The following is a 16,732-nucleotide window of genomic DNA, read 5'->3' on the forward strand; positions in this document are numbered from 1 at the left end:
ATAGCACCATCAGCAAATGACCATTTGAACCATGTGGCTATAGACGACATTCAAAGACTTTTGATAATGTAACAGATTTTTAAAATAGATTCAAATAGATAGAGATGCGATGTGATGAGTTTTTCTCTCTTGTTTTGGCCACCACCATGTAGGTTTATGAACAATTGTGTGGAAAACTTATTTTTATAGTTAACTAATAGAGTTGTAATCACAATTGTAACATTAAGGTTATCCAAATACACATACAAAACAATTCAATTTGTATTTCTGAAGGCACCTGAGCCTTTGTCCATCTGAGTAAAAAACATTGTCTTTCCACTCAGCATGCAGTACAAAGTATGTGATTCTAAAACAACTGCACCACTAGTTTCTTTCTGTTCCTATCACATTTCAGTATTTTCTAAATCCAAAAGAATTGTACTCAGTGACTGAACTTATATCATGGGCACTGTTTTGTTTCTTGGCTCTCAGTCATAACTCAACCACCATCTGGACTCTGGACTCTACCTTAATCTCGAGACTGGTATTTGGCAAGTGGAAGAAAGACAGAACTGTTACGATACACTGAGTAAATGAAAGGACTCCCCTTGTATAGTGACTGCAGACAGAAACTTCACATTGTGTGGTGTGACAATGAAATCTTGGAGACATAGAAACACAGGGAAAAGGAAGGCTAAATGGGAATAAATACACTGTGTAAATTGTAAAGGTATTAAATTAAATTTGATGCTGTTTTATAGATTTAGATAGGTTCTCTGTGAACATACTTTTTTTTTTAACTGGCATAAAGCCTGGGAGACACACAATTATGCTTCTTGTACGCCAGAAGTAATTGCATTGTCTTAGTGCATCCACTGTGTTTCAAAGTTTCAAAGTAGAGTTAAAACTAGAGTTGACACAAATATGTAGCTCTTCATCTTAGAAACACAGTGACCAACACTCTGTTTTCACCAAGACTGCCATCGTGCCTTGAGGGGTAGGAAGCAAAATCTGTGGGATCCTTCTATCGCAGATGTCCCGCCTGCTCAGCTCATTCCCCATGCAAGTTCCATAAGGGCATTTGTCAGTTGGTCAGCCATCAATGAATAGACTCTACAGGGGTTTACAAGGATAGTGACACAAAGACAGGCACAAATGGTGTGTGTGTGTGTGTGTGTGTGTGTGTGTGTCAGTGTGCAGGTGAGTAAACATGGTCATGCCAGGAAAATTATTACTCAGGCATGTTGCTCTAACAGTCTGAAGACATCCTGATCTTGGCAATATAAGCTTTCAGGATATGTATGCCAAATTCTTTATTATGTATCAGACCTGTCACCTGAAGGAATATCAATGCAAACAGGTTTCAGATTCTGTGATTAGAACATGTAACAGTCTGTCTATATATTTATATATCTATCTATTTACATATCCATTTCTTATTGCATACAGGTTTAATTGGCTAAGACAATATCTCTATTCGCTGCATTCACTGTAAACAAGAGATCATCTTAAGCACTTAGATAGATTGGATTCAATTACAGTCTGCTATGCTCTAAATATCAGATAAGATAAAATTACACAACCGTTCTAAAGGTGACAAGTTAAGTGAATGCCTCATGAATCTAAAACAGCAGCCAAGGACAAAGACCGCCTGCTTCGCCAAAAAGAAAGCACTGCAGAACTGTCTCACTGTTTCAGGGCTGGTCTCGTCATAGGGTTTCATTGTCACACAGAGGGAGCTGAAATCTATGCAGCTAACCCATTATATTTAAGTCTCAGCTAAATAGGCTTTAGTATAATACAATAGCTTTAATATTGTGATTAATGGTTAATTGAGAGTGCCACATATGATGTATGCTATAATTGAAGTAGTATGTATGGTATATATTATCTCATTTTGTAAAAGATAAATTAATATATTCAGATGTATGTGTTCAGATGCAGTAACATTATGTCTTTACATTTATGTTCAACCCCATGACCCCTAAAGTTACTTCTGCAATGGCTACCGATTACAGATGGCTTACCAGTATTTTGGTGGTATAGGCGCTGTTGATGGAGATGGAATTGACCAGTAAGTCCAGTGATTTGGGTGGCAGAGCTCCAGGATCTGGGATTTCTTTGTAGTGCACATCTCCAATATAACACTGCACAGCCGTCATGCGATTAGTGGTTAGTGTGCCTGTCTTGTCAGAGCAGATGGCTGTAGCATTGCCCATCGTTTCACATGCATCCAGGTGACGCACCAGGTTGTTGTCTTTCATCATTTTCTGTGGGTAGGAAATGTGATGATCAGGATCTGGTTCCAATGCATATTTTAAAATGCTTTTAAATATCTGACCTATTAGATGGATGCCTGAATTAGCTTATCAGGCACTTGCACTGTTTAAATTTTATCGACTGTACTGGTTACAATCACAAAAAGAGGGTTGCTTATGCTCACACTGTATGTTAAAATGCTTATTTAATTTACAACAACAGATATACTTTGTTTCTCTGTTTGCTACGTTGAATTAAAAAAGCTCAACACAGTGTGACCATTAACTATACCAAATTCTCATGTAACACCACATTTTTCACTCTGTGTAAGGTTCATAAGTTTGCACAAAGTCAAATGAAAAACAACAAAAACTGCACAAAAATGAAATACATTCATAAAAGTCCCAGTCTTAAAAAAATACTACTAAATGAGTACAGTGAGTAAATGGCCAGCCCTCACAGAAGAAATACAGCAGTGCCTCAGTGTATGCACTGTATGTGTTTATATGTGTTATACACTGGTTCACCTTGACAGAGTAGGCTAGGGAAATGGTGACAGCCAGCGGTAGCCCCTCTGGCACAGCCACCACCAACACAGTCACACCGATGATGAAGAACTTGACAAAGTACTGGATGTAGATGGGAGTACACTCTGGCATCCACGGGCGCTTCTGCATCACAAAGTTGTCAATGGCAAAGAACAGGACCAGGATGATGACTGTGATGGCCGACATGAGCAAACCTGAAAAAAGATATAAAAGGTTACCAGCTGAGTCAATGGAATGATATATAATGAAAGTGGATTGGATTCATAGGAAAATTACCATGAAGTTTCAACAAAAACTGAACATTACAACCTTATGAAGGTAGGATTTATTACTTAAGTTTATTGTATTGGACTGGGCAACAAGGTTAGACAGACCTTAATTATAACCATTTATCACTCGTTCTTCCATTAACAAATATATATCATTCCTCTTTGGTGGAAGGACCCAGTTTGGGTTGGAAACGTAATCACAATGTAAGGACAGGCTTTAATTTGTCACTGATAAAGATGAGGAAATTCCTACACAGGCTGTACAGTTGCTATCATCAGAGATGGTAGGTAGATTTCTGACTCACGTGTTCTGGGTCTGTTTGTGCATCCATACACAGCCTTTAATAGAGGCTGGTGCATTAAGATGCATAGTGTAAATTCAATTCAGTGAAGTAAATTATATAAATAATAGGTTAGGTAGTTGTCAGATAGATACACACCAGATTTATTCAGAATGTATAGAGAACAGAAAAGCTACATGCCCGCATGCTAGATGGTCACAGGCCCTGAAGTGTATTAAGTCCAAACATTTTCTTCCAGGCCCGCAGGAAGGCCATATAATCTTAAAATGCTGCTTATGTGCTAATCCATCCACGGTATTTCATTGTTCTGACAATATGTCCTCATTCTGTCACTCAGACCAACAGTCTGATGTAACAGCACACTGTAAAAACAAGGACTTCTTTATGGGATTCTCCGAAAATGAAAAACCTTAAGTTTTTACTAAGAAACTATTTTAGGTATGTAATATTCATGGCTATCATTTGTCCAGCAGTAATCCTACTATGTTGCTGCTGCGAGGACACCCACAGTGTGGGCATATTGGCATGTGGGCATCTGTTACTAAAAATGCATGCTGTTAGTACAGACTCAGTGCAAGTGTTTGAGACAGTCCTCAGTGCCATAAACTGCTTTAAATTACATTACAAACAGTTAAGTATGGTATAGATTGTACGCACTTATTGTAAGTTGCTTTGGATAAAAGCATCAGCTAAATAAATGTAATGATTGTAAAACTGCAGAAGTGAATAAGCTGCATAATGCAGTCTCATTTGTTCCCACTACAATGATTCAGCAACTCCCTGGAGGGTAGGTAATTTAGAAAAATAAAATGAACAGACTTTTCATAAATCAGCGTTCTCTTTAACTGCTTTGATTGCTTTAAGCGACCGAGAAGTGAGTCTTATCAGTGCAACATCTTGTTTTGATGGACAGGATGATGGTTTGATATGTTGTTACTGCCGGACTGAGTGATGGACTCCCTGTGCAATTTGCTGTACCTGCTTTGCCAATCTGGACAGCCAGTTTGGTCAGCTTCCCTTGCAGCACAGACTTTTCCTTCTTTGGAACGGACACCTTCTTCCTCTCTTTCTCATCAGCCTCTCCACCTTCAGCACTCTTTAGAGGCTGCATCTCCATGGCAGCTGCCCCAGCCTGCTTCTTTACTGTAAACACCACATAAAAACAGAGAGCAGCAGCATTAGAAATGTAGATTAGACCAAGGGAGCGAGGAGGAGCAGGGAGCCAGGCTTCAACACCATAGTGTTACACCAGCTCAGGGACATTCAGTACAGACATAAAGTTTAGAAGAAGAGACCATGTGACATCCCATGACAAGATGGGAACTAATATATGAGTCTTTCATGTACCATAATAAGGATGGTCTATTTTTTTTTCTCTGCATTGTGTTTGTGGTAAAATCAAAGAGGCTGTGAACATCATTTCTGTATATATGAATATGAATTCTAAAAAGGCATGATACTGTAAGTCTTCTTTTGCTGTAGTAAGAGAAACACTGTTTCTTATCATTCACACTCTTTTCATCACAAACACATTTACAGTAAGTCATCAATAATTCAGTGGTCCTTCATCCAAGGTCCAGGTCATGTTCACAGATTATTTTGAAACATGCAGTATTTGCAGAAAGTGGGGGAAAAAAAACTTGTATACAGTGTAGCACATTTTAAACACACGGAAAACTGACTATGCTTCACATAAAAAATACAAAATACAAAGAACCATAAAAGAAACAAAAATATTAAAAAGTAATAAACTGGAATAAAAGCATAATTCCAAACAATAAAGATAAAAATTTGAAAGCGTATCTCTTATAATTATAATGAAAAGAAACTAGTCATTGGAAATCCCGAAATAGTGCAGTAGAGCCTTGTATATAATTTTGATTCATTTTACTGAAACAACACATCTCAGGCAGGAGGTTGGGTCACCTAAAACCCCATTACTGTATGCTTCCATTAGTCAAAAAGTCCAAATCCAAATGGTTGTTAATGATCTAATTGCTAAAATGCATAGTGCTCTATGTATGTTGCATGTATATAAATCTACTTTCACACTTCGAGATTAATTGACATTTTATCTACTTTACAGTAGGAACTGCTTAATGGCGTTTTCACATTTTCTGTAAAAAACACTGTTCAGGCTATAAAACCAATCCTCAATTACCTCACTCTCTCACCATCTCTCTCCACCTTGCTCATGCACACACATACGCACATACATGCAAATACAGTACATTGCTTCTCTGTTAATGTAACCAATAGCCAAGAATCATTTCAGCCCATTTTCAAAATAACAACGAGGTATATGTTTGATGCTCAGGAAAAACCTTTTAATATGGAACATTTTTCATTTGTCATGCTTGCTGGTTGTGCATTTTGTTTTTCCACCCCCATGACACAGAAAGTGTCTGTATCCGACTGTACGCAGCAGAACAGCAAGATCAAACACTCAATGTTAAAACACTCTCAGGACAAAGGTTCATCTTCTGAAAGTTGCATTTTGTTCTGTATTCTAGCTGATCTAGACTGTGATCATCATACCGAGGTGTAAAAAAATCTTCATTTACCCTTTTGCCCATTTGCTTTGGGGATATTTAGATTTTTTCAGCTTGTCTGTTATTCTATCTCACTATTATTTCGTCCTGACATTAATGCTTGGATTTGGTAGATAGACTTGTAGACTCAGCATCTTTTTCTGTTTTATATAATTGACGATTGAATTGCTTTCAAGAGTTTGACTGACACAATACGCACATCAAAGGCATCACTTTTGTAACCTAAGATGATCATTTTTTATTATTTTGTACATTTAACAGACTCAATTAATAGATTAACAATAATAAAAATAAACATTACTGTGGTTACACCATCAAAAAGTCACAGTATCTCTATAATGCCACACAATTTATGTCCTATTGTGTGGAGAAAAATTCATGAAACAGTAGTAAGGGGAAACCAAGGTGTGATATGGTATATAACTTTAGGAGAGAACCAAGAGGGCAGTTTCAGGTGTTTCTGGGGGAAAAGGGCAGTGCAAGTGAGGCAGATACAGTAGTTTAGGGACAGGTTTCTGTTCTCTCATAGAACAATCGAGAACAAGACAAGTCAACAACACAAAAAGAACAATAACATAACAACAGACCAGGGACAACACATCAGTGACAGACAGAGTGAAGAGGAAGGCTTTCTACCCTAATATGACTGCAGGTAAAACCTGGGTCAAACACTTTCTCTGGATTTACATGTCACTGTTAGACTTTGCCCAAGTCCCTTAGAATCTACACTGAATTAGCCCTGCACAATAATTTGAGAGACTGTGAGGTATTAAGAGTGTAGAATATAATCTACGATGCTATAAATAAAACAATGGAGGATTTTTCACCTGCATTTGACCCAGAGCTTACACCACACGCCATGGAAGGGAAAAGATGAAGAGGGGGGAAGAGGAGGAGGGAGAGAAGGCAGGGAGGGAAAGAGTGAAAGATATGGTTTCGTTACCTTTAATCTGGTTGCTCTCCATATTGCCATCTTGCATTTTACCTATGATGGAGACATACAAGACAATAACAACAAAAATAACCAAGGCAGACATGTCAACAAATTATCACCACAGAGACAACAGACACAGTGAGAACCGAAAATCACAAACAGGGAGACAGGAAAATGACTTTTAATACAACGTCTCTGTGACAGTCACATAGAAAGGTTTGCTATGGGTAAGTGATGTAATGTAACTAGAAGCTAGAGCTGCTGGCAAGGGGTTCATAAAACAAAATTTAATTGCGAGTTATTCTAACACTAATCACAGACTGTAGTGTGCACATTTTCTTGTATTAAGTGGGAGGAAATTAGGTTTTAATAGACTCTTTTTTCATAACATAAGCAACTAATCAGGTAATTAAAAATGCTCAATGGGCCTTTCTGAAACAAAAATATTTTGACATCAATATATGTCATGTGTGACATAATGTTATGCTGAACATTAAAAAACTGCACACTGTTTTTAAAGATTATTTTGAATGACATACACTATGAGCACAGGTAATTCCACACACATTATCAACAATGCGAGTCAAATTGTCAGGGTATAAAATGAGATATCAGGACAGTAGATACAGCATTACACTGAACACTGACAGGGAGGGAGAGTACACCACCTATACACACACACACACGTACAGTACACATGAACAAGAGACTGCGTGCATAAGAGGAAAATTCAGAAAGCACATGCAAGATCACACACTTAGAGGGAAGCAGACTGGAGATGTGAACAATACACAGAGAGAGAGAGAGAGAGAGAGAGAGAGAGAGAGAGAGAGAGAGAGAGAGAGAGAGAGCCTGAAGAAAAAACCTCCCACATGGTGAAGTTACATAAGAACAACTGGAGGAAAATCGAAATCTATGTTCAGGGACAGTGAATTTATTATGCTGTTGGATTGTGCTTACACAAGGAATGAACTTCATTTAAATGTGTTTTTAAATCAAACAACATTGTTTTAAATTACACAATAAACTTGCTGGTTAGTCTAAGAGCAGAAGTACATATACAGTATCACTTTGCAAGCTGATGAAACATAAAACTAAAAGTTACAAGAGTCCTTTGCTTTAAACCAAACACAATGTTTATAAAACAAGACATTTTAATTAAGAAAGCATTTATCATACTGCTGTGTTGATCCCATTATCTACCCAGGCTATAATTACAGAGATATGCACTGTTTGTTTCAGTGATGGGCAGGCTAAAAAATGCACAAAATCTGTCTTTCAGTGCTTTGTATTCAAATGTCACCTAGAAAATTACTCAGGTAGACCTGAAAGACCAGATTCTCACAGAATCTTCGGCATGTAGTATGTGAAGAATAAATGGCTCGTTTTGCCTCCACTTCCACATTAGCCAGTTCCCTGGAGTCACAATAAAGCCGAAGATGACAAATTGCTCTGTTCCAGCCCAGGACAGCACAAGGTCATCATTACAGTGCAAATCACGCCCCTCCTGTCTTGAGTACAAACATTTTGTGGCTGCTCTCCAAGGAGACGAAGATAAGAAAGAACCCATTGGACAATGAATGAAGTTAATCTTGTCCAGCTAACACAGAAATGGAGGATTTGCACTAAGTGATCTCAGAGGACACCCAACTAAAGGAGATGGCCCTACAGTACGATTTTGCCACCATTCTTCAGCTAGCGTCTTATCTACTGTCAGAACAATGATTTAGAACAACAATTATTTTACTACACAATAGCTACAATAGCCTAACAGCACCATTTAAAGGAGTATTTCTATATTTTGTGACCTATCTCTATTTACTGTCTTGCAGAGAGTTAGATATGATTCTCATGTCTGTACTGTAAATATGTAGCTACCACCAGCAGTCAGTTAGCTTAGTTTAGCATAAAGACCGGAAACTGTTTCCTCCAGTTTGATCTGTACAAAAAAACAAAGTGTAAAAATAATAGGGAATGAGTATATTTCCCAAAATGTCAAACTATTCCTTTAAAGACACACCAGTTAAACAATATAAAAAGGCTCAAAAGACTTTCACAACTTCTTAGCATCACAGAGATCAGATTGTTTTAGTTTTCATTTAAAGATGGATAAAAAAAAGTAATAGCACATTTTAGCTATGTAGTATGTACGTTAAAATCGTTACAAGACAAAAGATAGCATAAGAAGAAGAAAAAGAAACACAAGATTAATTTCTATGACTACAGAAGACATGCATTGACAGCATGGATACAAAAGGGTCTGACACAACTGAATGAAAAGGTAGAGCAGAGCAGAAGGTGAACACCCATGATAGGAGGCAATTGGAGAATGAAGAAGGTAGGAGGAGTCAAAAGTCACAACAGAAACAGGTCAGAGATCAGAGGTTTTGTCAACCTACCATTAATTAGGCTGGCACTGCCAGGGGCATTAATGCCTGCAGCCCCATCCGTGGCTATAGTTGCGATGGGGTGAATAGGGGGATGGGAGCAGTCTAGCCAGTAACAATGAAGGCCGAACATGAATGAACAAAAACACACGCACGCACGCACCCACACACAAACACACACACGCATGTGCACACACAAGACAATGAACAGAAATAACATGGTTATAGCACATTCAAGAGATTCAGCATATGTAGACTGAAGTATATGTGAATACTAAAGTCTAATGTTGAGATCAGATCAAACATTTTGTAGTGTATTTATTGTATAACTGTATGTATGTTACTAAAGCAATTTACTAAATATTACGTCAATAAAATAAACAAGTATAACATTGAACAGACATGAAACATGAAATCTGAACATAACATATATGGAAAAATAACAAAATGTGAAACCAGAGCTACAAAATTGATAACCCTACTATAAGATGATTTTACAAACATTTGTTACAATATACTTAATGTACTGTACTCTATATAATCTTGCATGTATTGTAAATAATAGTGATTATATCATATTCTGATCATTGTTGTGTTGTATGTCATATCGTGTATTTATTGTCATTTTTGTTTTTGTTAATTTGTTGCAATGTGAAATAGATTCAACCATGTTATTCATGTAATATCTTTTAGCATAACAAAAGCATAACTTGAGCAGAAAATTCTGAAACAAATAAGATAAAAGCTGCTGCATAGCAAATCTGAAATTAAACTCTCCTGCAAAGTAAATAAAAAAAGTATTAGCCAGGGAAACACACATGTGCCAACCAGTTAAGTGATGAGACTACTGAACTACTAGCGTAAATGTGCAAGTGTCCACAATTTTTTCGTTTTCGTGTCATTATAGTTAAAACCGGGAACGGATCTTGCAAGGACATTGTTGTTTAGTTGTTTCTCTAGACAGAAGTCACATCAACTATGATTACTGGAAAAAGGAAATTCAGTGGGGGTTCTGTGTCTAGAGTACATTGCTAACAAAAACATATAGTAGTTAGGAAGTTTTATCACAAATCTATATACGTCATTTAGTATCTCATTGAAAAGCAATTGCTTTCTTTAATGACACAGCACACCAGTGATTTTAGTGCAAAATTTTCGTAATCAGAGTAGTTTTTCACAGCAACCTAAACCTAAATTGGATTAATGTACTCTTAATACAACATAAAATGAAGTCTTTTAAGTTGTACTAATTAGGCCAGCCATACATGAAGTATTGATTGCATTATGTATGGTATGTAAAATGTTTACAGAAATTTCTACTAGTGAAAATTTTGAAAACCAATTTTGATCAAATCTGCAACTTACAATCAAGGATAAATGATGATTAAGGACGTATTAACATAAAGAGCTTGAAACTTAATTTGGACAGTTCACTGACTGTTTCCCTGGGCCCAGATTATGGGTTATACTGAACAGCTTGAGACACCTGGGATTATTTTTCCTGGTTTGATTAGATTAATTAAACCTGGGGAAATCATGCTTAATGCCACTGTGCTACAGCCAGATCAAAAGTATACAGTTGGTATACTACAACTTCATAGTACAATAACTAACAGGAACAAGAACACATAATAGTATTTGTTCGTCTTAAGATCAGACTATTGACTGTTCTACTGCTACTTTGTGTAATGTAACAATTATGAGACAGCACTGAAGGCAAACATTTAAAAACATAGTATTCTAACCATGCAAACTATCAGGGTACCTGTTCATTGAAACTACAGAACTGTCCGGTGAGACACTGGTAACAGTAGCAACACATCACTACTGATGTTAAAATATGTATATATATAAGATATGAAACATAACATCTTATACTGTCTACTCTCTACTGCTGGTACATGTGCAGTACACCTGTGAGGCTGTCGCTCTCATGTCATTGTTCTGTAACACAGAAATGAGATGAGTCTGACAGGCTTTGTTGATTCAAGGCATTCAATACGTCTATGAAACAGGACCGATGCTGAATGCTAAATAGTTAGTTTTATGAGTACAGTGCCTGTTATAAGGGGAGAGGATTATGCATTGTGAAATGTGTCATCTGTCAGCACTTAAAAAGATGCAGTGTTGTGATGACGAGGCTTCTCTTTTTAAGTAGGGAATTAAACTGGGACATGGGTGCTTGGCTTCAGAAAAAACTAAGAGTGGTTTATTGGGGATCATTAGGGGTTAAAGGTCAAAAGGATCAAGTACCATTCTCAGAGGTCAGAGAAAGGTGATACCCTACCTGTATTCTGGTGTCCATCTTCCACTGTCCCTCCTTCGAAGTGAATTTGTAAGGATAAGAGAGTAAGGATAATAATGCACCTGAACCCACAGAACCTGGATACTGCAGCTCACAAGTGTACCACCTCATCTCATACAGTATTCAAACTCATTCAGCATAGTGCACTGTACTACAAATACCTACAAAAGGTTCATACAGCTCACATGTTGTTAAACTGGTGCACATTTGCGAGTTTATTGTTTAAAACCCTCCTGATAACAAAGACACTGATATTATGCACTGAGCGTACACAGTTAGACTTTCAGGACATAAGGTAATGAAACGACAATACAATTTTCAAGGGTACCTTGCTGAGCAATACTGACAAAAAAAACAAATAACGTCAGTACTCCTGAAGCAACTGCAGAAAAATCTTATGGAGCATGTTCATAAAAAACTAAAAAATATAATAATAATCTTACCTTTCTTTTCTTTCTTCTCTTCTTCCTCTGTGCCTGCTCCCAGCAGGGTGAAGATGATTCCAGTCTGAGAGTTGACACCGACAGCAGTAACCACCATGCGCCCTGACCCCTCCATCACATGGGTCCCTGGAGAAAGGGTAGCACAGTGTTATAAGTTATTACACTTTCCATCTCAAGATACTCTGATAGAACTGATTCAATATTGTGATTAATTAATTGACCTCTTTGTTTTCCAAAAAAAAATCAAAACTCAAATCATCCCTACATGTAATAGTCAAATTACACCTCATGGGGATTTCCCTATTTGGGCAATTTTTCCTTGAATAATTTTACTGGCTTACAGTTTCATTGCACAGTTTATACTAAAACAGCTTGCTCCTTTGCAGAGATGCCTCTGAGTGACTCGCGTCACTAAGTGTAGAAAACTTATTGGCTCTATATTTAGGATTACTGTCCTGCTGCACTGACCTAAAACTGGGCTACTACTGTATGTGTTAAAAAGGTGTTGTAAAGAGAGTACCTGAAACATCATTAATGCCAAAAGTCAGCACTTTATTCCCATGCACTGTTTTATTTTAAATCCACTGTGCTGGAGTGAAGAACTGAACGCAGTAAAAATGTGTCACTGTGAAAATATGTGCCGACTGATCTACCCTTTTGTGCATGTGTATATGTACAGTATACACACACTGAACATCATTAACCTTTGGGAGAGTAAGTCAATGTGGGTGAATATGAGCTAATTAAAGAAGGCAGCAAAAAGGCACAAAGCTAATTATCTACAGGAGAAAATACTGAGATGTGTGATCAGATTAACCCATGTTTCTGTTATCAGTGATATTCTTCATTTCTAAGAATCCTACTGCTGCAAATCTTTTACCTTCGGTGTCTCTACTGGCGCAAATACTAAACCAATAAAAAGAGGGTAAAGCTAAAGATTAATAAACAAGTGTCTTCCAGGCTGTTGACGGTGTTCTCTGCATTGATTGACAGATTATAAGTAACAACCTTTCGTCTTCTGTCTCTCTTTTTTTACAATCGATTTGGCAGGCAGACCAAACCTAAGCTTATTTATGTGGGACTTTTACATTTGCTGTCAACAATATATAGATTGCTTCGGAAATTATTAAAAAAAGTCATAATTATTATGTAATCATTAGTATTTCTATTGCTGTAATTCATTTGAAGTTAGTGGATGGATAATAAAAGGTTGCAACATTATGCTTGTAGGTGTAATAAACCAACCTACTTTATTTTCTCATGTTGAGCCCTGGTGCAAGATGACAAATTTATGACTTGCTTAAGGTGTACATAAATGCAAATCATTATACACACCATATTATTTTGTATTTTAAGAGATTTTAAACTCAGCAGTTAGCCATTCTGACAGATGAGGTAAGCATTGACATGTAAGAGGTGAAGTATAGAGTCCTCGGTCGAGTCTTCTTCACACAACATTACATGTAAGAAAGCATGTCTGTCACATGCAGTATACACCCATCTATCAACTGGCAACATACCAGACAACAGCATGGGGTCCTTCTCTGCAGATTTCCTGACGTGGTCGGACTCTCCGGTCAGTGATGACTCATCAATCTTCACATCATTGCCCTGGATCAACACTCCATCAGCAGGAAGCAGATCACCTGCAACAATATAAATGGAACAGTTCCTATATGCAGTGGATTCATTTACATTTCTGGAATTGACTGATATTGACACCAAAACAGTTCAGATAACTTCAAAGATTCATTAGAGAGTGAGCTCATGTATGCAGGCTAGATTGTGAACACAGAATATTCGCTGCACAATGGCATTGGGAGTGGCTGCGGGGCGTGTCTCTCTGTGCATGGGTCTGTTGGCAACTAATTGATTCCACGGCTTTAACATACTAGAGTTTGATTATATTTAATTGTTTCAGGTGGACTACAAAAAATGTATTCCCCTCTGGAATGGAGATGGAAGTGTATTTTGAGCTACTGAACCATGAAAATTACTTTACACAGGACAATGGACAAGCCAATTAAGGCAGTTGGTGGGCATGTCCGACCACATCAAACTTATCAAAAAGTGCTGTGAAGTTTGGTCAAATGATAAATCTATCTTATAACCTTTGAATCTTTGAAATGCACGCTAGATGGTACATGGCAGACAAAAGGGGCCAGTTACACCTTTACCTTTAGAAGGATGTGGGTCAAATTTAGGAAACATTTCTTGTATTATGGATCTAACTAGATCCACTCCTTCGCTATGTGTATACAGCATAGAAGTAGAGATTACTTAAACTGAGTAATCTCTAACACATAAACACACACATTTGGACAATCTCCTAACTCCTACCGTATTTGACCTGTGCGATATCCCCCACCACTATGTCAGCCACAGGCAGCTGTATGACCTGGCTACCGCGGACAACCTGGAATTTCTGCTCCTGCTCGATGCGGCTCTGAAGCCCACGGAACTGCTTCTCCTTCGACCAGTCGTTGAAGGCTGTCACCAGCACCACACACACCACAGACAAGAGGATAGCTGCACCCTCGATCCAGCCGGCATCTGCCTCGCCCTCGTCCTCTACCCCACCTGCCGCTGCGCCACAGGCTACAGATTTGTAACAGTGACAGGAAGGAGACGAGGAAAATGATATAGATGTCATACAAGCATAGTGTGTTTTCATACATGCACATCCTGTCAACACATGCTTACACATTGCATATCAAATCACAAATTTAATGCCCAGGTATATATGCTTATAACTTATAAAGTATAAACACAATAAAAGAGACACAAATGGATGTAATCAAAGCTCACACTCACACTGGGGACAGAAAAACTGTGGACAAAGACAGCTGTGACTGTGTGTGTGTGTGTGTGTGTGTGTGTGTGTGTGTGTGTGTGTGTGTGTGTGTGTGTGTGCATATATAGTACACAGTAAATACATGCATATGTGCAATTTCTCTGCCTATGCACAATGTGTGCAATATTAAAGGCAACTCTGAAATAAAATGAACTCTGGCTGAAATGACCTTCAGAGAATTCACTTCTCCTCGCCTCTTCATTCATTTACTCCACTTCCAGTTAATGGCCTGCAGTCTACGGACTGCGCACTCACAGACTGGATATATTTTAGGGAATGAAACAAGGCCTATTCCCAGTCCACCTTGCACTGCTTCAGGTAATACTCTGGGAGCCATTGCGCCCTACACTTCTGGCTAGCTGACTTCAAAAGCCCCTGGTGGAGTGATTTGCTTTGGACTATAAAACACTATAAAACAAAGCTCACAAGGGAACTAGTGCAGACCCCATGTTATAGACATTACATATGCAGGCTCTGATTTGACCAAGAACTAGACTCCAAGAAGCAATTTGGACTTACTGGTGTACTACAGAGGGGTTTCAATCAATATGAAGTTCATTTAGTGGATACACTGCATACAGTAACAAAACATACAATCCTTGATCTGTAAGACTACCAGTACCCAACGCACACATACTGTATGTACTCGGGCATTCATGTGGGTTTTTATCAAATATAATAATTTATTTCATATAATGTACTAAATATTGTTCCTTTTTATGTATTTATATGTTACTTGTTTTTTACAATGTCCTACAAAGAAAAGTGATTTTATTTCATAGGACATTTTCTTCAGTTAATAATGTTTTGTCATGGAAAATTAGGTCCTGATTTTGACAGGTAACAGCTCAACTAATCATTATGTAACAGTACATTCAGACTGGCATTTGGTGTTTTAAGAGAAGCACTTGTCAAAAAAATATAATTATATATAAAATAAGTAAAAAAAAATGTAATAGGAGTTCAGCCTCTCCTGTTTGGTCACTGCAGTACACTGACAGTAAAACAGTTAGTGTAAAAGCTGTCAATGGTTCTCGTACAGCTCTTACTATTCAGACATGTAAATGCAAATGTGTGTACTAACTGTGTTCTCGCACACAGAAAGAAACACACGATCATGCAGTGATTCTGTAGCTGACCATGGTGCTGAAGAGCCAACATTGTGCAGCTGGATAGCCTAGCCAGGCAATGCACAAAATATTATAATTAATGCAGCTGACTGAGAAACTTGGATGATTGGGTGGCAGTGTATATAAATAATAAATAAATGTCTCTAAGCTTCAAAGGCAGTTTAGCAAATTGGTTTAGACATTTTGCCAAACCATGTAGTTTCTATGTCTACATATAGTATTTGTATTTTTCAGGGGTTTTGTTTTATTGCATGTTGTGTGTTTGATAAAGAGACAATTAAGAGCCTCCTCATTCAACTGCAGCCAGGCTGTTTCATATGTAAATGAGAATTAAGTAATCCCACCACTTTCTATTTCTGGACCGCTGAGCTTTTTTTTTTAACCTATTAATAAAACAGTAAATCAGCAATTAAAGATTTGTGTATGTGCCTGTGTATGCATGCATGTGTGTAGATGATGTGATATTTGCTTTAATAGATATTAAAGTATATGTTTTATAGGCTCTGATGTATGGGGTTTTAATTTATATTTTTCTTTTACATTAAGTTTAAATTATTTTGTTCTATTCAGTTAAATGTGTTATACTAAGACCATAAAATCAACTGTAAAATATGACATTAAACAATTGTTGCAACTCTTTAATGGCCTAATTTCAGGGATAGTTAACATGGAAATATTGGATTATATTAATTATTTGTGTGAAAAGGGACTATTGTTCAATATATCATTATCATTCCTTTACTCTTTAATTCAGTTATGGGTCTTAAAAA

At 37.4% G+C, this 16,732-nt stretch overlaps 1 protein-coding gene across 10 annotated transcripts in view; it reads right to left on the reverse strand.

Annotated features, from left to right (window-relative positions):
- Positions 1 to 16,732, reverse strand: part of atp2b2 (ATPase plasma membrane Ca2+ transporting 2) — a 71,087-nt gene that overhangs the window by 29,357 nt on the left and 24,998 nt on the right. For 6 of the 10 annotated variants that reach the window (XM_051415223.1, XM_051415213.1, XM_051415216.1 and 3 more), the window contains exons 3-11: positions 14,319 to 14,576; positions 13,499 to 13,624; positions 11,979 to 12,104; positions 11,518 to 11,550; positions 9,243 to 9,335; positions 6,853 to 6,894; positions 4,336 to 4,500; positions 2,766 to 2,980; positions 2,007 to 2,249 (exon numbers count right to left, since the gene is read on the reverse strand). In XM_051415223.1, the coding sequence (XP_051271183.1) occupies positions 2,007 to 2,249; positions 2,766 to 2,980; positions 4,336 to 4,500; positions 6,853 to 6,894; positions 9,243 to 9,335; positions 11,518 to 11,550; positions 11,979 to 12,104; positions 13,499 to 13,624; positions 14,319 to 14,576 (1,301 nt within the window). The remainder of the gene's footprint in view (positions 1 to 2,006; positions 2,250 to 2,765; positions 2,981 to 4,335; positions 4,501 to 6,852; positions 6,895 to 9,242; positions 9,336 to 11,517; positions 11,551 to 11,978; positions 12,105 to 13,498; positions 13,625 to 14,318; positions 14,577 to 16,732) is intronic. The other 4 variants (XM_051415218.1, XM_051415221.1, XM_051415215.1 and 1 more) reach the window with 3 other exon arrangements.

Source organism: Dicentrarchus labrax, unplaced genomic scaffold, assembly GCF_905237075.1.
Source record: "Dicentrarchus labrax unplaced genomic scaffold, dlabrax2021, whole genome shotgun sequence".
Taxonomy (NCBI): domain Eukaryota; kingdom Metazoa; phylum Chordata; class Actinopteri; family Moronidae; genus Dicentrarchus; species Dicentrarchus labrax.